Source organism: Orcinus orca, chromosome 1, assembly GCF_937001465.1.
Source record: "Orcinus orca chromosome 1, mOrcOrc1.1, whole genome shotgun sequence".
NCBI lineage: Eukaryota > Metazoa > Chordata > Mammalia > Artiodactyla > Delphinidae > Orcinus > Orcinus orca.
Window position 1 is genome coordinate 51,055,801 of NC_064559.1, and position 19,705 is coordinate 51,075,505.

Sequence of the window (19,705 nt, forward strand, 5' to 3'; positions counted from 1 at the left end):
TCTTGGTGAAAGAATTTTTACTGGAGGAACTTAACTCAGCAGTTTCCTCTCAGGAACTGACTTACAACCAAAAAAACATGAATGTGCCAGATGTGGGCAGAGGTGACAGGAGAAAGGCCAGGGTAGGGGTGGAGTTCATGTGAGAAGTGGTGAGGCGGGGGTCAGACTCCCGACCCCGAGACCAGATGGACTTCAGTTTCGCTGACTGCTGGAGGGTGACCCACTCTGAGCCTCCTCTTACTGACTGGTGTGTGGAGAGTGCTAGTATTGTCACAGGAGGGCTCCAGCTGTTAGCACAGGGCCTGGCACATGGAAAGTCCCCCACAGATGCCCGCTATTGTGAGTGTATAAGGACGAGGAACTTCTTTTACTTCTCTCACTGCTCGGCCATCTCCTCTCTTCACAGCCCTGGTTCACTGGGAAGGGGCCTGCCCTTCATCACCAAAACTTTCTGCCTGCAGTGAAGGGACAAAGACATACTGTGACTATGGCCATTTTGGATGGTCAAAGAAGAAATACTGAGAGCTTTGGGGGGCAAAGGATTTCCCCAAGACCTCACCGAGGAAGCATGCCACAGAAGACATAAACCCTGGCTCTACTCTACCTCTGAGCTTTGTGGCTGTGAGAAGTTGCACTGTCCCAGCCTCTGTTTTCCTGTGTTAGCTGGGGATGATAATACTCAGATAGTTCTCCTGAGAAGGGGTTGTTGGGGATCATATGAGATCATATGAAAAGCCCCTGAAGCAAATGCTCCGTGAAAGTTCATTCTACTCCCCCGTCCCTGCACACGCAGGATCCTCGATTTACAGTGTGCGTAACTCACCTGGGAGTTTTATTTAAATACAGATTCTGATTCCGCAGGTCTGGGACCTGAGATTCTACATTTCTAACAAGTTGCCAGGCCATGCCCTTCCTGCTGGCCCGTGGACGCCACTGTGTGTGGGCATGCTCTAGGGCACCGCTGTCCAATACAGAAGCCGCTAGTCACATGTGGCTACTGAGAAATGTGGCTGATAGGAAAAGAAATGTGCTATAAATGTCAATTGCATGTTGGATTCTAAGACTTAATACAAAGAAAAGAGTGTAAAGTGTCTCATTAAGATTTTAGAAAGCTTTATTACATGTTGAAATGCTAATCTTTTGGCTATATTAGGTTAAATAAAATCGTTTATTAATTTCATTTCTTTTTTCTAGTTGCATGGCTACCAGCAAACTTAAAATTACTCAAGTGGCTGGCATCATACTTCTGTTGGACCGTACTGTTCCTGGGCGTTTTGACCTGGCTGTACTGTGCTCACACACACACACACACACACGCATACAGCAGTCCCTTTTTTCCCCCTTAGAACCTAGCACATTTTCTGGCTTCGAGTAGGGGACTGATAAGCATTTGCTGGTGCATGAGTGGGGAGGATGCCCACAAATGGAGCCCCATGAGAGATGGCCCCGCACGCTGGTGAAGAGACCTCAGCTGCAGCAGGGAGCCAGCGGGGCTGAGCAGGTGGCTCTGCCTGAAGAATGGCCATCTCCCCCTTGCAGTTGACCCTGACCTGCCACCCATCCATTCTCCGTCATCCTCGGCCCACCCTCTGCTCTTTTCAAGGCTTTGATGGCAAAGAAAAAGGAATTCTAGTGTTCCCTCCCCAGGGCTCGCCAGATAAAGAAGATGGTCACAGGGTCGCCTGAATCCAGGGACCAGTCTGGGCCCCGCAGGCTTCCTGCCTTCCCTGAAAGCCACCTCAGCTAACACTGGGGGCCCCACCCCTTTCCTCTGCTTTCCTCTCCCAGGCTTCTCTCTGTGGTCTTCACCCCATCCCTGCTAGGAGGGGTGGGGGGTGAAGGGGGAGGGATGGGAGAGAAATCCAAGATCATGGGCACGGGCCAGGTATGAACGTGCATAGACCTCCCTGAGCCCCTGTCACAGCCCGACGGGGTCTTAGAGAAAGAGATGGCAAGCAGCTTCTAAAGATGCTCCCCACGTCCACTCTGAAACTAGCAGGACCACGCAGAGCCCAGATTCCCACATCTTCTGATCCCACCAGCGACCAGAGTCAGGTTCCAGGGCACTGCAGTCTGAGATCTGGGGGTACGAGGACATACGGGGGAAGGAAAACCAGCCCAGAAGAGGTTGTGGTGGAGCAGGAAAGTCCCCAGGGTGCTCGGGAGCTGGGCTCTGCCCCAGACCACAGGGCTCCGAGGGGACTGCTGCCGCCTCCACCGGGGCCTGGGCACGTGTGCACGTGGGCCCTTATCCTCCCACTTTAGTATCTCCCGCACCCGCCTCCTGACTGTTTCCTTTCCACGCCTCTGATACTAAGCAGGACAAAGCATTCTCGGAGCATGTGAACTTACCAGAGGTCAGGGGAAGACTCTGCCTTCATGGTGAGGACTGGAGGCTGGAGCTGCTGTTCTCAACGCGTGCTGAGTGCAGGCGGCTCTAGAGGAAAGTCAGAGAGTGTCTGGGAGGGGAGCGGCACCCCCATCTAGGGTGGGAGCTGGGGGAGGGGCGTGGGGGGCAAGGGCGGGGCTGTTCCAAAGGAGGAGGCCAAACGGACAGATCGGGACAGAGCCCAGGGGAGGCCCTTCTCCTCTTTCCTCTGAGGAAAGGTGCTCTTCTCCCCCTTGGAAGCTGGGGAAATGAGGGTCTGTCTGGGGGAGGGTAGCAGAGGGGCTAGAGACCGCCTCAGAGAAAATTAAATTGCACTTGAGGGCAAATTCTATTAGGGAATAGAGCCTGTCTCTCAACAGCCTGCGTCCATTTAGGTGATTAGCTCAGCCCAGCACCTCCACCCCAGAGCCTGGTGAGCTCTCTCCCTCAGCTGGGGGAGACGGGCCTGTGGCCTCTGGGGGCCCAGCCGCCCCTGCTTCCCTTTCCTGCCCCCCAGCCCACTCTGGGAGGACCCTTCTCTCACCACTCATGGCCCCCCAGGCTCTTTGAAAGTGGCCAAGAGGGTGTGAGCCCCTGGCCGTCCTCCTAGAGCACAGGCCGAAAACAAGGACAGGCAAGGCCAGGGAGGACCGAGCTGGGATTCCCACTGCTTAGGCCTGGGGCAGGGATGGGGGAGGTCAGAGGTCAGATGAAGGAGACCACTGGGCACCGGGTGGTCAGATGGCTGGAGGATGGGAAGGATCTGGATAGGAGGAGAAGGGGGAAGAGAAGGGGTTCCCGTGAGCAAAAGGGCACAAGTAAAAGTGAGGAGATGGACAAAGAGGCAGGGTTTTAATGGGCAGAATTTGGCACCAGGGAGTAGGTACAGAGAAATACAAGTGATGACACTTGGAGAATGTCCACTGTAATGATAAATTAATGTAATGGAACAGTAACTGGTAAAATAAATTCATCTGTAAAATGGGCATCATAATATTATCAAGTACTTTACGGGGCTGTTGTGCTACCTAAATGCACATACTGAGTTCACCAAATGTTCAGGATAGTATTATTAGCTATTGGCTGTGTGTTAATACCTGCCACACTGTATCCAAGCTTTAGCAGAAAGGTCTAGATTGAGGCCCCGTGACTGAGGCCCACTTACCAGCCCCCTACTTCCTAGCACCAGTGGCACCTGATTCACCAGGGTTAGGTCCCTGATTCACGGGCCAGTGTCAACCGGCTGGACCAGCCTCTGGACCCTGCCGGCCATCAGCCCATGAAGAGATGGTGTGGGGCCTCCTCTCCTCGGTATTGAAAGCATTTGCTTGATTTCCTTCCATTTCTGGCTATAAAATTATTTCATCTGCTTAGCAAAACACCTGAAATGTATCATGAGGAGAGCCCGTACGTAGTTTCCAGAACGAGCAGAAACATCAGTGCAGGCAACATAAAATGAGTTCTGAAAACACATAATGCAGCAGCATCTCTGACCTGTGGCCGGAATTATTCTATTGTATGTGACCCTCCTCTTGAGGGCTCGTCTAAGGCTCCCCCAAGTGCCTTGAGGACATAGAATTTCAGCCCCAAGCGAGCTTGACTTTTAAACCAAGGGTTAAACCGTTTCTTTATATTGCTGGGGTGGTTGCACTAGCCCAAATAGCAAGAAATGTGTGTTCTGTGGGGAGGGCAGCAGAGGGGGTGTTCAGAAAGGGAGGGAAAGAAAGGAAGTGCGTGCTGTGCGGAGTGCAGGAGGTCCCCAGTCTCGAGGCCGCGTGCAGGATAGTCACGCTGTTCATTGCAGCGGGGAGAAACCCAGGACTGCTCTGCCCATTTCTCCAGCCCAGGGTCTCTCTCAGAGAAGCTACCCCCGCCCAGGGATGGGCTCCAGTGAGTCCCACCCACCCCTGCCTCCTGCTCAACTGTCAGGGTGTGGGTTTAGCCCCTGAAGTACAGGTGAGCCCTAGGAGCCGGCTGGCGCCCTCCCCGTGGAGGTTGCCCAGGTCCCACAGGGTCCAGGCTTTCTGGCCTCAGACACACCAGCTAGTGTGGACGAGGCCCCTGCTTCCTGAGAACGCCCTCCCCTCATCCCTGTGCTAACATGGGGCAGGTCCCTCCTGGGGTTCCAGCATTGTCATGACAACAACATCCATGATAATACACACATTGCTGCCCTTAGCTTGGGTGCCCGCACCTTGTCCCAGCCACTCAGTCATGGGGATCCTCTTGGGCGGCTCTGAGAAGGCATTCAAGCACTGTTGATTCTCACTAGCTGTTCTCTCCAAAGGTGACCTCATTTACTAGCGGCCTCAGCGCTGGAGACCTTGGGCAAGTTACTCAACCACAGGAAAACGGAGAGAGCAACACCTGCCTCAGGATTACACCTGAAATGATTGCGCTCAGGGCCTGGCCCTGAACAGGTGCTGTATAGATGGTAATAAATGTTGTTATGACAGCCTTGGGCCCCGTCCTTGACACTCTCTGCTGACAGTAAAGAAACTGTCTTGTTTGCCATTATGTCTCCAGCTCCAAGTGTAGGGACCAGCATATTATGGGGTCTTTGTAAATATATGTTACACGAACGAATGAAGGAGCGAGTGAGTTTGTAAGCAATCCGCTGCTGCAGCCCGAGAATGGGAGGAGCGCATCCTCCCAGGGGCAGAAGCAGGCTCTCAGCTGCTGCTCCCCGGGCGGCCACGCGGCCCTGTCGGGCCTGTTTAGGCTGCCGGGCCTGTTATCAGTGTGGTCGCTGGCTGGGGACTCAGGCTGACTCAGCTGTCAGGGCCCTACTTACCTCTCACCCTTAATGGTCCCTGGCTTTTCATGTACTTCCTGCTCTCCCGTGGCACTCTTTGGACTTTATTACATATGCCACGTGATCCCTGTGATGACAGTTAAAGAAGAAGGGGAAAGCCTGGGATAACCACCCAGACACCAAGACCCAGGAAAAGCCACAGCAGCCTCCTGCTTCAGCGCTGCTTGCTGGGACAAGGCTGGGGGATTCCTGCCCACCAGCCCCCAGGGTGCGGCCCCAGGCCCAGGGTGCACACTGCTTCTTTCCTTCTTTCCAAGTTCTGGCCCCTTTTTAAAGCCACCTCTGGCATCGCAGGACCGGATCCTCAGGCTGGAAGCATCTGAGAGGACTTCTAGCCCACTGCCTGCCCTGCAGAATTAGGTCTGTGCACCCCTTCGTGGCACGCATCTGGCCTGTGTGTGGACACGGCAGGTTTCAGGGGCTCCCTCTTCAGAGGCAGCCAGGACCATTACCAGGCAGTTCTGCCCAGGACTATTCCTTCCCACAAAGTTTTGCCTTCGAATAAATTTAATTGAAAGTGTGATTTTGCTATGTGTATGTTACGTATGCTTCAGAGTTAGCGCCCAAATTATTGTAAATTCTCTCAAAATAACTGTACCATCTGGAGTGACTTGCTTTTCCACCATGTATTGAAATGACAATGATAAGAGGTGAGCTCCAAAATTCACGATTAGATCTTTGCTTTTTCAAAGTGGGCTATGATTTTTAACTGAATTTTAGATTGTTGACTATTTCCTGAAAACACAAAAACGCGTTGCTCTCAAAAATTTGGTTGCCACTTACATGACCACATCCTTAAAGAGCACACACAACCACACCACATTCTCATCCATGGAGTAGACCTTTGGGGTTTATGCTAGTCAGAAGAGGTCACATGGTCGTGTGTCACACGGTCGTGTGTCACACAAGTGATGTCTGATGAACATCTCTAGTATCTGCCTTTGTGGGGTATCCTCCCCTTGAATCTGGGCTGGGCCTGTGACTTACTTTAACCAATAGAATGCAGCAGATGTGTCACTGGGCCTGTTCTGGGATTAAGCTTTAAGAAGGCATGGCACTTGGGGGGGGTTGGCGGCCCTGTGTTTATAAGATGTTCAACCGCTCTGCCGGAGAGACCACGTGCCAAAAGCTCGCCAAAAAGACTCTATCAATGGACATATCTTACAGCGCTTCTGAGAACCTAAATTAAAAAAAAAAAACAAACACTTTTTGGCATCTCTGCTCTCCCTAGGGTACTGAGTGCAGCCAGGGCAGAGAGCCGAACTGGCCTGGGACAGAGAGGAGATGAGTCTTAGCAAAGTCAGGAAGTGTTTTACTTACCAGTGCGTGTGGAGGTCACACATTCATTCATCAACCACTCGTTGAGCAGCGAAGGTGACAAACAAGGAGATACAGGCATGGAGAGGATGCAGCCCCTGCCTTCCCAGAGTTCTCAGTGTGACGGGGGAGGCTGTGTAGTCAGCACGCACCTTCAGTAATGCAGGAGCAACAAGAGAGGAGAAGGAGGGTGCTTAGTGTGCCTGTAGAGGGGAGGGGAGGAAGAGCCTGACTGTGGGGTTGGCGGCAGGGTGTATAAGGAGGGCCAGGGAAGGCTTCTCAGAGGAGGTGACCTAGGATCCCAGACGGCTTGGTGGGGAAGGAATTCTGGTGGGGAGAAGAGCACAGATGAGGCCCATGGAGTGAGAGATCCTGAGACTTAGGGGGCCCACAAGTCCTACTGTCCAGCCTGGGGTGGGGAGGGTACCTGTGGGTATGGCCAGAGAGGCAGCTGGAGAGGCGGGCAAGCATTCAGAGCACGGCTGGGCAACCGCACCAAGGTGTTACATGTTACTGGCTGAGGAGAACTTGGACCTCAGGCCTGCACCTTTCACAGCAGGCACATCTTGCTGAAAACCACCTGAGACGGTGCCCTCTCCTGCTGAAACACCCCACCCGCCCCTGCCGATCAAGTCCCGACTTCCAGACCCCTGCTTAAGCCACGTCCCTCCCACTCACTCTTGGTGCTTCCCCCAACCCTGCCCCCATGCTAACTCCCCAGGGAACACCTGCTTCTCCTGTGTGCCTCCCCGCCACTTCCCCTCCTGAAGAGCAGGTGACAGCTCAGGGTTTCCTCAGCACCTCAGCCATCCTGTGGCACAATTATAATGGAACTCATGCTCCTTGAGGACGGCACCGTATGCCTATCTGCTATGATCGTTACTGCCCCTCAGGAGAAGCCCACCCAAAACCCTCCCCTAGAAGGGAGATAAGGCGTGAGGGGCAGCCCCTCTGTAAGAGACTGTTCCCCAATCTGCAGCGCGTGTGGCCTGCCGGAGCAAGTCCTCTCTTGTCCCCCAAACACACACACAACGTGGATTCAGTCTTTTCAGTCACAGAAACAGGGCAGTGGTGACAGGAAGGGTTGCTCAGGCCAGGAGCTGGACACAGAAAGGAATTCTCCCAGGAAGGAGCAGAATTAGCCCCACTCTCTCCCCGAGGCCTGGAGATGACAGCTTCCTTTAGGCGGGTAATCCACCATGAAGGCCGCATTTCACACTTGCAGCTCTGGAACAGGCCTGTGGGGAATTGCTCCTGGAGAGTGAAAATTGGAACTCATCAGGATAATTTGTCCATTTTACCACACACGTTTCAGGCTGGTGCCCATGGTCTGACCTGTGGCTGGCCATGAATGAAACTGGCCTCAGAGAGAAGACTTTGAGAACATAGTGTTTCTTGCCTTTGAGGAACTGTCCTGAGCCGGGCCCTGTCTCTGCCGCTCCACAGCCGTAGGGAGTGGCCAAGCCTCCAGGCCAGTTCCAACACCCAGGGCCTGGTGCCTCGGCGCCTCATGCAGCCAGGGGTGTTGGCTGCCTGGTTGTCCCTTGTTGCTTGGGTCTCTGGAGTCCACCGCCCTTCCCGATGCCTGGCCCGCTGTGATTAGGAGGGAAGGCTGAAGCTATCGATAATGGGACTCTGTCTGAAATCCTGTGATGTGCTGGGCCCTGTCACACACACACCTTTAACCCCATGCTAGCTTCTTTACAGATGAAGAAACTCGGGCTCAGAGAACACTTGCCAAGGTTATGTGGCTGGTAAAAAGCAGCAGCAGGATTTGAAACCAGGTCTCTTGACTCTAAAATATCGTTTATCCACAGTGGTAATAATAATTATACCACTTAATAATTTCTTAAATTCTTTTTTTTTGTGGCCACACCATGCGGCATGTGGGATCTTAGTTCCCCGACCAGCGATGGAACCTGCACCCCTTGCAGTGGAAGCATGGAGTTTTAACCACTGGACCGCCAGGGAAGTCCCAATAATTTCTTAAATTCTTAACAATTTGTTATTCCCTCATCCTAACATCGTTAAGCATCTTTGACGCTCAGGGCACTCACTGAGCGGCACTGAAAGGGGTATGAAAAGGGACAACATGCTTTGAGAAATGCAGAACCTAGGATGTATGCCCATTTATTCAAAAGACATCCGCTGGCCACCTCTGATGTGCCAGGCCCCGTGTTAAGTCCTGGCGCTGCAGTGGAAGAGCGGAAAACTGTCCCTGTCCTCGTGGAGCTCAGAGGAGGAGGGGAGGAGGCCACAGCCAGGGGACCTCGTTGCCGGGTGGTAATGGGGTTGGCTCTCACGGGGTTGGCGCACCTGACTCAGGCTTGAGGGGCTCAGAGGACTTTGCCGAAGGAGTGAAGTCTCAGCTGAGTCTCAAATCAGGTCACAACTCATATGCCCAAGAGGCAGGCAGCTGAGGTAAGGAATGAGGTGAGCTAGCTCCATTCTTAGACAGAGATATGCTCTGCCTGAGTATCAAATATATAGGAATATTCTTCACACAGATAATGCTTTCTTCATTTTTCTTGAAACATGACTCATGTAGTTAAGAGATACGAGTGCTTGGAAATATTTCCCTCTTCTAAATCAACAGTGCAAATGTGATGATAAAGGTAACTTGTCCCTTGGCCTCCAAATCGGGAATGCAAAAGGAAGAGGTGGGAACTATGGCCCTGGGAAGGGGGGACCCAGTTGCCCTGTGGGCATTGCACTCCGTGGGGGCAGGTCTTCTGATGGTGGACATGTAGGTGTTTCCAGGTTTTGGTCAGTATCTCTGATTACTTCCTTAGGATAGATTTTGAGCAGTTAAATTACTGAATCAAAGAGTATAAACACTTTTAAGATTGATTTTTTTCAGAAATATTCTGCCAACTTACATTATCACCTTACCAACATCAGATTTTATTGTTGCATGATGTATAGAAAAAGATATTTTATTAATCTTTCACTCCCTTGATTATTGAAAAGATATTGTTTCATATATTTATTGATCTTTGTATTTCTTCTTTTATGAATTGACAGTTCATATTCTTGGCCTGTTAAAAGTGTTTTCAGGGCTTCCCTGGTGGCGTAGTTGTTGAGAGTCCGCCTGCCGATGCAGGGGACACGGGTTCATGCCCCGGTCTGGGAAGATCCCACATGCCGCGGAGCGGCTGGGCCCATGAGCCATGGCCGCTGAGCCTGAGCGTCCGGAGCCTGTGCTCCGTAACGGGTGAGGCCAAAACAGTGAGAGGCCTGCGTACCACCAAAAAAAAAAAAAAAAAAAAGTGTTTTCAATTGTACAAGTAATATATATTTATTTAATAAACATAAGAAAATACAGATAAATAAAAAGAAAACCAAACACCCATAACTCCACCACTGACTATTAACCACTGTTAACATTTTTGGTGTATATATCCCAGGTTTTTGCTCCTATATCCAGTATCCATAAGTATATGCGTGTTTTCTTTTTTCAAAAACAAGATCATACTATTTCTGCAACTTCATATTTTCACTTACCAATATGATGTGGAAATATTTTCAGGTTAAAAAATACACATTCAGGGCTTCCCTGGTGGCGCAGTGGTTGAGGGTCCGCCTGCCGATGCAGGGGACGCGGGTTCGTGCCCCGGTCCGGGAAGATCCCACATGCCGCGGAGCGGCTGGGCCCGTGAGCCATGGCCGCTGAGCCTGCGCGTCCGGAGCCTGTGCTCCTCAACGGGAGAGGCCACAACAGTGAGAGGCCCGCGTACCACAAAAACAAACAAACAAACAAACAAAAAAACATTCAAATCATTTCTGTTGGCTGTATTGTATTCCACTGTAACGATGTACCAGAATTTAATCAATCTCCTATTTTGGACTTTAGGTCAATCTTGTTTTGGTATTATAAATATTCATCATGTAGCAAATCTTAGTAAATATCCTCAATTACTTCCCTAGGATAGATTCCAAAAATAGAATTGTTGGATCAAAGGTTGTATATTTTCTTAAAGCTTTTAAAACTTATTACCAGTTGCATTACATTAAACATTACATATATCCCCAAATTTGTATCCGTTTATACTACCACTAGCAGTGTTTGAGAGTGCTCTGTGGCAGATTGTACGAAGGTGACCTCAACAATCTCTTCCATCTTATATAGTTTTCCAGAACTTTTTATCACTGACCCATCAAAAGGTGGAGCCTGGGACTCCTCTTCTTGAACCTGGGAAGCCCGTTGTATCTGTATCCTGGGTGAGCCTTTAAATCTGCCTCAACCAATGAAGAATGGCAAAAGTAATGCTATTTGACTTTTGAGGCTAGCACATAAAAATGCCATGCACTTCCACCTTGTTCTCTTTGGATGTTTGCTCTTGGAGATCAGCTACCATGCTGTGAGGAAGCCCAAGCAGCCCATGGAGAGGCCCTCGTGGAGAGGAACTGAGGCCTCCTGCCCACTGCATAGCTGAGCTTCCAGGTGACAGCCAACATCAACTTGCCAGATGGACCACACTCAGATACACTGCATGGAGCAGAGATGAGCCATTTTAGGCTAAACTCTGTTCAAGGTGCAGACTTGTGATCAAAATGAACGACTGTTGTTGTTTCAAACTGCTAAGCTTTGGAGTGGTTTGTTACACAGCAATAGATAACTGATGCATCTCATTTCCTCTCACTCTAGCTACCACTATCTTTTTTTTTTTTTCTTCCATTTTTGCCAACAGGATAGACAAAAGTGGCATCTCTCTTCTGGTTTTAATACTTTGGCTCATCATTTTTAATAGGGCTTTAGTGCTTTTCTTATTTACAATAGACCTGTAAGATCCTTTAATTCTATTTATTTTCCTTGTTATTTTTTTTGTTTCAAAAATGTTTATTGCAAAAATTCAAAAACGTACTTAAGTGTTTAAGTCAGAGCCAGGATGAGGGTGAGGCTATGGAGGCCCCTTGGCACCAAATTTAAGGAGGCACTCACTCTCAGGGGCTGACCTGAAATAGTGGGACCCTGAAGATAAGCATCTCCTTAAGTTTTGCACCCTACATACCTCCCTTGATCACTCTAGTCCCTGCCCTGTTTTAAGTCCACCCAACCTCACTTTCTAGATATAACTGCACTGGTCATAGTTTGGTGTATATTCTTCCAGACTTTTTCTAGCCAAACATTAACATATATATATATATATATAAAACAATGCTATAAATTACATTATTAATATAGATGGATATATTACATTTAATAATTTTACATTTACATTAAATTACATTCAATAATTACAGTGTTAAATATGTACATTTATTAATAAAGATAGTAATAAATAGTAATATTTATGTTAACAGAAATGTATCCTTGGACATCTTAGGTCAATACTTGCAAATTGCTCTCTTTCTGAAGATGGCATATTTCATAATGGACATATTCCTTTTTAATATTTTTTTTAATTTATTTTTTGGCTGTGTCAGGTCTTAGTTGCAGCATGCAGGATCTTTTAGTTGTGGCACACGGTCTCTTCACTGCAGCACTCGGGCTTCTCTCTAGTTGTGGCGTGCAGGTTTTCTCTCTCTCGTTGTGGCGTGTGGGCTCCAGGGCGCATGGGCTCCACGGCACGTGGGCTCAGTGGTTGTGGCACGTGGGCTTAGTTGCCCCGCGGCATGTAGGATCATAGTTCCCTGACCAGGGATTGAACCTGCATCCTCTGCATTGGAAGGCAGATTCTTTACCACTGGACCACCAGTTGGAAGTGCCTCTTTTGTGATATTTATCACATATATTTCCCAGTTCTTTTAATAGGTAGCTAGATTTTATTTTTAACTTATTTTTAAAAATTGGTGTTATCAAGTAGTTCAAACTCTCACCTTAGTTACCTTTTCCACTGTTTTTGTGCTTAAAACACAGTAAAGTATTCAGCTATATTTTCCTATGCCTTAATTTTTGCATCACTGGGATTTACTCTGGTGTATGGTGTAAAAATGGGATCTTAGTTGAGTTTTTATCAAATGATCAATATTCTTAACATTATTTGCTAAACTCTGTGACCATTGGAAGCGCTGAGGGTTGAGAACTTGATGGGGACACGGTAGAGCAGAGTCAACCTAGACGAGGTTTTGGTCCCTTCCAACCACAAGCTGCAATTCTGCCGTGGCAGAGGCTTCCAGGAAGACAGTGGTGAGGGCAGGACGTGCCATTGCGGTGGTGGAGGAAGGAGGTTAACAGGCAGCACTGAGGCCCGCTGTTCTCTGAGGGAGCCCAGCCGCCCTAGGTAGGGAGAGGCCTTTTGCTCTCTCAGTGTAGAGATGAGTAAGTCTTGCCAAAGAAGCACCTGGAAACTTGCCAGGCCTGCCAGGTAGATCTCACCCTAGAATCTAAATAGATGCTCCTTGAGTCTTCCTCTACATGCCCAAGGCCTATGCCCCCATGGGCTGGCTGTCCCCCTTAGCTTTACCCCTCCTTTCGGCAGGGCTGCCTCCACCTTTGCCAAGCCTTGCCCATCCTGTGCCAAGGCTGCCGTGGAGGGGCCAGGCGAGAGGTGGGCCCCCGCTCTGGGCCCTCCACAGCCCAGGGGTGGCTTCTGAATGAAGCAGCCCTTCAGGCTGGTGGTCCCTCCAGCCCTGCCCATGGGACCCCTTCTTGGCTTTCCTTCCTTCAGGCTTCAGAGAAACTTCCCCATCCCCCTGCCGTTCTTTATCCTTTGGAGCACTTCCCACAGTCTGTCATTTTTTCCTCACTTGTCTGTCTTTTCCTCTAGAGCGTAAGCTCCATAACAGCACGTCTCTTTCCTCTGTTTATCCCCAGCTTATAGCCCCGTGCAGCATTGGAAAAAAAAATCCTTAAATTTTTTTTGAAGCTTTTTGCTTAGAATTTCTTGTGTTGGACTTGGCGTGCGCTCTCTCCTCTGCCTGTGACGTCTTTTCCTCCTTGCTCTCCTTGCTAATACCCGCTTATCCTTCAAACCCCAGCCCAGCTCCCTGAACTCAGTATGTAACATCCCAGGCAGTGGTGAAATCCTCTGTCGGGCCCCAGAACAAGGGCCCTTTGCTTTGCAGGGCTCCTCTGAGGAACCTCTCCTGCATGGGAGCTCTGCTAAGGTGCAGAGAACAACCTAGAATGACAGGCGGGCTGCATTCAAACCACAGAAGCCCCAGCTCCCAGGCTGGCAGCCCGGGTTGGGGGAGGGGACCAGCTGGTGGGCGAAGCGGGTTTATCGATGCTTCTAAGAGCCCTGGGGAAATCAAGGTGAAAGGCAGCAGTCCTGCTAAGGAGGAGGCCCACCCCTGTTTATCAATCAGAGGGGCTGGGACAGGGTGAAAAGATGCTCGGCTGCCTGCCAGAGGCCGCGGTGACGAAGGGGACCCACAGCCACCACCAGGGCCCTGGTGGCCCCACGTAAGGCCCTGCCTCCTGCCTCGGCCACTGTGGGCAGTCACCGTGGAGCTGGGGCTGCTCCATCAGCTTTTCCAGCCTCATCCTAATTCTGAACACCCGAGCCTGGTTTTAGAAAATACGGTCACTGGAGCCATAAGGGCTGGCTGGAAGAAATCCTCTGCTCTTGGCATCGTGTCAGGTTCCAGGGGGTGAGGGAGCGGGCGTACTCAAGCGGTCTTGGCCCAGTGGGCACTGGCCCCGGGAGCCTCTTTCACCCTCTGGTGGGCCTGTCAGCCTGTCAGCCAGGGCCCCGTGGGGCAGGGGTGGAGATGAGCCGAGCCTGCCTTGGAGGATGGAGGGGGCAGGTGGGTGACTAGAGCAAGGACACAGAGAGGAAACTCTTGGACAGACAAGAGGCCTGCAGAGAGGCTCCGGGCTGCAATCCACCCGAGGAGCCAGGCAGCTAAGGAGGTGACACAGGGCTAACACAAGCAGGGAAGCGGGGGGTCGACCTGCCTGCCCCCCTCCACCCTCCCCACCCAGCTGCCCCAGCAGAGGGAGCGTGCTTGGCACCCCACCTGCTCCACACAGGAACGAGGCCATCTGAGCAGAGCGAAGATGTCCAAGAGAAAACCCCAAATCGGATTGAGGCTCCTGCTCTCCCTTAATGAGGTTCATTATCAGCTGCTCTGATCCCTGTAGAACCCAGCAGGCCAGATTAGGGGCAGGCTCTCCAATCTGGCTGACTCCTCCCTGCTGAGCAGGCAGCCCAGGCTGGCTCTGGAAAACAAGCCCTCTCTCCTTCCTCCAAGGAGAGCTGGAGATGTAGGCCGCCTGCCTGAGGAGGGGTCAGGCGGGCGCAGGCCAAGGTTCCTGGAGCAGAACTGAGAGCACCAGGGCAGGTGCTCCCTGGGAGGGCGGGGGAGCGGGGGTGGGGGGAGGCGGGACTGAGGGGCTCGGGTCACAGAGAGCTCTGTGGACAGTGGGGGAGGGCCCCATCCAGGAGACAGGGGCTATGACAAGGGTGCTCTGACCCCCCGAGAGCTGGTTGCATCCCAGGTCAGGCTGGGTTTTGCACATTCTACCCAGCCCCGGACACTAGTAGCAAGTTAAGGAACACACCGGCGCTTGCCTTAACAAAAATAATTTATTCCAGAGCCCCCTCGACCGTGGGGCAGAGTGGGGATCAAGCATGTGTACAGCGTCATCCTCCCCTCTGACCCTGTTAACCTCTACAGGATGGGAGGTGGACCCTTGAGAGGGACGACACTCCCCTCCCTCCACAGTAAAGATTAGCATCTATTTTGGAGATGAAAATCAACAAGAGACAAAAGACCCAGCTCCAAGAGGGGTGGAGCCCAATGCGGAGAAGCCAAAGCATGTTCAAAGCGAACACTTCTCTCAGCCTCTCACAGCTAAGGCACTAGAGATCCCAACAGCCCTCCCTAACCCCCCCCCCACCCCCAGCCCAGTACCATCACCACACCGATTCCAGCCTGTACCCTTCCTGTACCCAAGGTTTGGGAAGGAGCCGGCCAGAGGCCCTCCTCCCACAGACCTCACCTGGGAGACCAGCATGACTTCCAGAAGCTTCCGAAGCCCACCGTAAAGCCAAACCCCACCCAGGAGGGTCTGAGGGGCTGGAGGACGGGCGGGCACAGAGGGCCAGAGGCAGTCCTTCCTTCTCTGGTGCAAAGGGCTCTTTGTAGCAGGATGGACGGAGTCCCGGGATGTAGTAAGGAGTCCACTCCAGCCCCAGGGGCCCCTCCTCTGGAGATGGGAAACCTTGGAGACTGCAGCCTCACTTGCCCCAGTTTAGGGCCAACACCAAGCGGGAATCACTGAAGCTTCAGGAAGAATGAGGGAGGACTTCAAACAAGCTGAAAAAGAGGAATTCGGTGCTGAGAGGCCCAGGATGGAGTCTCCCGACCCCACTGCCCAAGGCTGTCCTCCCCCTCTGCTGGCAGATGAACCTGGACATGTCTTCCTGTCTATGGAACATCCCTTCCCAGAAGCCCCAGGGAGGTCTGCTGCAGTAACTGGTTTTCCTAGATTTTCCTGGACAAGGAACAAGGTGGGAGGGGTGGGGTGCAGGGGGCTGGAAGAGCCCAGGGATGGCAGCTCCCTATCCTGCCCCCTCCCAAGTTGGGCGGTTCGGGCTGCGGGGTGGCTGGCATAGCCCTTCAGGGCCCTCATCCTGGCCCAGAAGTAGGTGTACACAGCCAGCAGACCCATGAAGGACACGGAGGAGAGCCCCACACAGAGGCTGATGTCCAGGTGGGAGAAGTTCCCTTCCAGCACCTGCAGCCACTGGCTCCGGCCCTGCCTGGCCCCAGCCTCTGGCTCCCCGTCAGGGTCGCTGGCCAGCTGCTTGGAGCTGCGGCCCACTCGCCTCAGCTCTGAAGGGCCTCTGGGGAAGTTCTTCCCAGCCAGGAATTCGGCCAACAACACGGCTCCTGTGTCTCCCCTGCTCAAGCGTTGCCGCCCTTTTGGCTGCTCCAACTTATCCCTCTGAAGCCCCGCTATGTGCTCAGGAGCTTCCTGGTCTGGCTCATCTCTGGCCATGCTGAGGCCAGCCTGCGTCTCCTGGGGGTGACTTGCCCCAGGTCCCTCTGCTGGAACATCTGGGATGGTGGTTCCAGGGGACATTGTCCCTGGGCCCGCCATGATCTCAGCCTTCTCAGGGCCCAGAGTAAAATTTCCGATCGCCAGCTCCAGCTCCACCTGCCTTGGGGGGACTGCCATCCTCTATGCACCCCTCCGGGGGCCCAGGCCAGCCGAAGGAAGGTCTAGGACGATGTTGCTCGGGGAGAAGTGGGTCTTCAAGAACTTGAGGGTGTTGCCCAGGTCCCACACGGGCGCACCCTGGAGTTCAGTGTGGCAGGCGGAACAGAGCTCACGGGGTGGCCACTGCACCTTGGGGAACTCGGGGTCCTCGCTGGGAGCACCTGGGGAGGGAAGCACACACAGGTTGCCTGTGACACACTGGCCACCCGGAAGCCCAGACCGCATTCTTCCATTCAGAATGCCAGCTCCCTCATCTGCAAAAAGGGGGCACTGCTGCCCTGGGAAAGGATGGGCGCGAGAGAGGGCAGATGAAAGACCTAGCACAGAGCCTGGCCCACCGCAGGGCCCAACACTGGTGCCTCTCTGGGAGAGGACGTTCCTACCCTCCCCCACCCCCAGAACTCCACAGCTTCCCTTCCAGTCACTTCCCCGTGTTAACCCACTGTCTCTCTTTGTCAACTTCACTGCTGGCTTGTACCCCTGGACCAGACATGAGAAAGGGCGAGAAGACTCAGAACGACCTGTCTTGCAGACTGGATGGTCCACTAGTATGTATCTTCTTTGCATTTTTCTAAAATTTCCCAGGTTTTACGCAAGTGCAGATACATTCTTTTTGTAATCAAAGGGAAAGTGCTTTTAAAGCAAGAGCTCAAGGCACATGGTAGTTACGAGGCATCTCCTTTACCCCCTGCGGCCCTCTGGGGTAGGTAGGAGTTAGTGGAATTTCTTCGTCAGGTGGGCCCCAAGGGGTGGGGTGTGGGGAGGCCTGGGGGCCTGGATGGGGAAAAGGACACCCAGGAGAGAGTCAAGAAGTTGCCCTTCCCACCAGGCTACTGGGACCCCAAGCAGGACTGGCACTGTGGGCAGAGCCCCAGAGGGCCTGCCACCGGCCCCTCTTCCAGTGTCACCTGGGGAATGGCAATCAGCCCATCTCTCCTGGAGGAGGTACCTCCCCTAAAGGGTTTAATAGGAAAAAAAAAGTTGCTGGCCAGAATGAAGAAGCAGCAGCAGTAAGTGATGTAAAAATCAGAATGATTATTTTGGGGAGGGAGCAACATGTAGATTCCAAGGGTCCAGTGAGAAGTCATAGTGATCAGGCCTTGCAAAGTGAGCACTCCATTTGCACCTGCTCATTATTGTTACTAGTTGATCTGAAAGGACCCCTCCAGAGAGAGTAGGACACTGCCTTCCTTTCGGCCTTCCCTTCAGGGAGAGGCGTGGGCTCCTGGCCCTCCAGCAGCAGCTGGGCCCCCAGAGAAGCCAGGAGCCTACAGTTCCTGAGGCTGGAGGGTCAAATGAGCATCTGGTGGCAGGGGCAGACAGGGGCAGGGAGAGAAGGGGTGGGAGGAGAGACAGCACGTGTCTTCTTTTGAAGTCCACCAGGAGGCCCCAGGAGATGCAGACCAAGTGCAGCCGCCTGCACAGCCACCTGCTCCACGGGCTCCTTTGACCTTGGCCCCGCCTCAGGCCTCATCCCCCACCTCCCGCTGCCCCTGGGAGGTCTGTCCCAGCCAAACACACTTCCTCTCTCCCCACAGACAAGCCCAGGCTCCATCCACAGGTGGCTCCCTCCCCACCCACCAGCTTCTGGCCACCTCTGGAGTTTAATGCTTTTGCCTGTTGGACCCATCTGACTCCTGTGCATGGGGAATAGAAAACACTGTAAATGAGGTATATTCAGAAGACAAGGCCTCTCCCGTGAGAATCGGTCCCTGGTTTTTCCAGGAAGGACCAGGATTTTCTCTTCAAGTATATTTTATCGTTATACCCCTCCCAGGGCGGGGAGAGGCCCAGCTCTCTCCTCTCTGTTGGTTTGAGTAAGGGGCCAAGAGCCAGAAAGCAGGACATGCGAGGCAGGAAAGGGACCCCAACAGGCCAGAGGGAGGGGCCCTGGTGTGGGCGAGAGAGTGAGCAATGGCATCGGAAGATCAGGGTCTCACGGTGCCAAAGCCTGAGTTTCCTCATCTAGAAAATAGGTCTAATGATACTGACATACATCAGCAGGGCTGGCAGAGCACGTGAAAGGGCTCTGGGTGCTGAGAAGCACCATGAAACACGGGGTGTAACCTCGAGGACAAAGAAGGTCCCGACTCCTGCCTCTGGTCCCAGACTCCAAAGCTCCCCCGCCTCACCCTCCCTCTGCAGGTGACTCCAGCCTTGGAGGCAGGCCCTTCCTTACCTGCGAGGCGAGCGTTGACCTTGTTGTGGCTAGACCAGAACCAGAGGATGGAGCTGCTCAGGTTCCCCACCTGGTGCACAGACTCAGTGGCCATCTGCTCAAAGTGGCCAGCGCAGGCTCGGCAGCCAAAGAAGAAGCGAACGTAGCCCCGGATGGCCTGGAGGATCTCCTGGGCCTTGACTACAGAGGAGAGGAGACTCCAGTCACAGGGGCCCTTCCGGCTGCCTGTCCCTGCTGGCTCCACCACTGTTCCCATCACAGGCCCACCGTGGTCACCTCTGCACGGGGAACACGCACCCCAGCCCACCTGGTGAGGGGCTCAGGTCTCCCTGTCTACTTCACCTCCCAGGGGGCATGTTCGAGTTGACCCCATCTCCTTCCAAACTCGTAAACCTCAGTCTCCCTCGTCTGCCTCTTATCCAGGCCCTCATCACTTACAGACACTCAGGATAAAGTCCAAACGCGTTGTCAGGACACTCAGGCTCTTAGAGACGTGGCTGGAGAGGAAGGCAGGGGCCACAGTGCCCATCCCCTATCCCGTGGGCCCCTACTCTGCCCCTCCTGCTTTAGGCTTCCTGTTCCAACTCGCTCCCCATCGTGCCATGCTGCGTCCACAGCCCATCCCGATCTGGCCCCGAACGCTCCCTAATTTGTCTCCATTTCTCCCCGGCCCCCTCACTTCCTCCCACTGGGCTCTCTGGCCTGGCAACAGCACAGGCTCTGAATACCCGCCCTCTTCTTGCTCTGACACAGGCTCCTCCCTGAAGATACCACTGCTCCCCCAAACCCGCTCCCCTTAAACCCCTCCGTCTTCCACACTCAGGGCTGGAGGTGGCGGAAGTACCCTCCCTGCTGTCGGTTGCTTCCAAACTCTCTCTCCTTCCTGCTGCGATCCCCCCAGCCCTTTAAAAG

At 52.9% G+C, this 19,705-nt stretch overlaps 1 protein-coding gene and 1 long non-coding RNA gene across 3 annotated transcripts in view; both read right to left on the minus strand.

The window, feature by feature from the left end:
• On the minus strand, positions 1–13,428 carry LOC125961719 (uncharacterized). Of its 2 annotated transcripts, XR_007472652.1 has the most exons (4): positions 10,005–13,428; positions 6,504–6,652; positions 2,353–6,363; positions 1–455 (listed from the first exon to the last, which is right to left on the minus strand). It is a non-coding gene; the product is annotated as an uncharacterized LOC125961719 (long non-coding RNA). The 2 variants fall into 2 exon arrangements; XR_007472647.1 differs by having other exon boundaries at positions 2,353–6,652.
• Positions 13,429–14,955: 1,527 nt separating this feature from the next.
• QSOX1 (quiescin sulfhydryl oxidase 1) overlaps positions 14,956–19,705 on the minus strand; it is a 41,418-nt gene continuing 36,668 nt past the window's right edge. Inside the window, exons 11-13 of the mRNA XM_004269846.4 lie at positions 18,794–18,973; positions 16,556–16,775; positions 14,956–15,707 (exon numbers count right to left, since the gene is read on the minus strand). Of these exons, the coding sequence (XP_004269894.2) occupies positions 16,576–16,775; positions 18,794–18,973 (380 nt within the window). The 3' untranslated portion in view covers positions 14,956–15,707; positions 16,556–16,575. The remainder of the gene's footprint in view (positions 15,708–16,555; positions 16,776–18,793; positions 18,974–19,705) is intronic.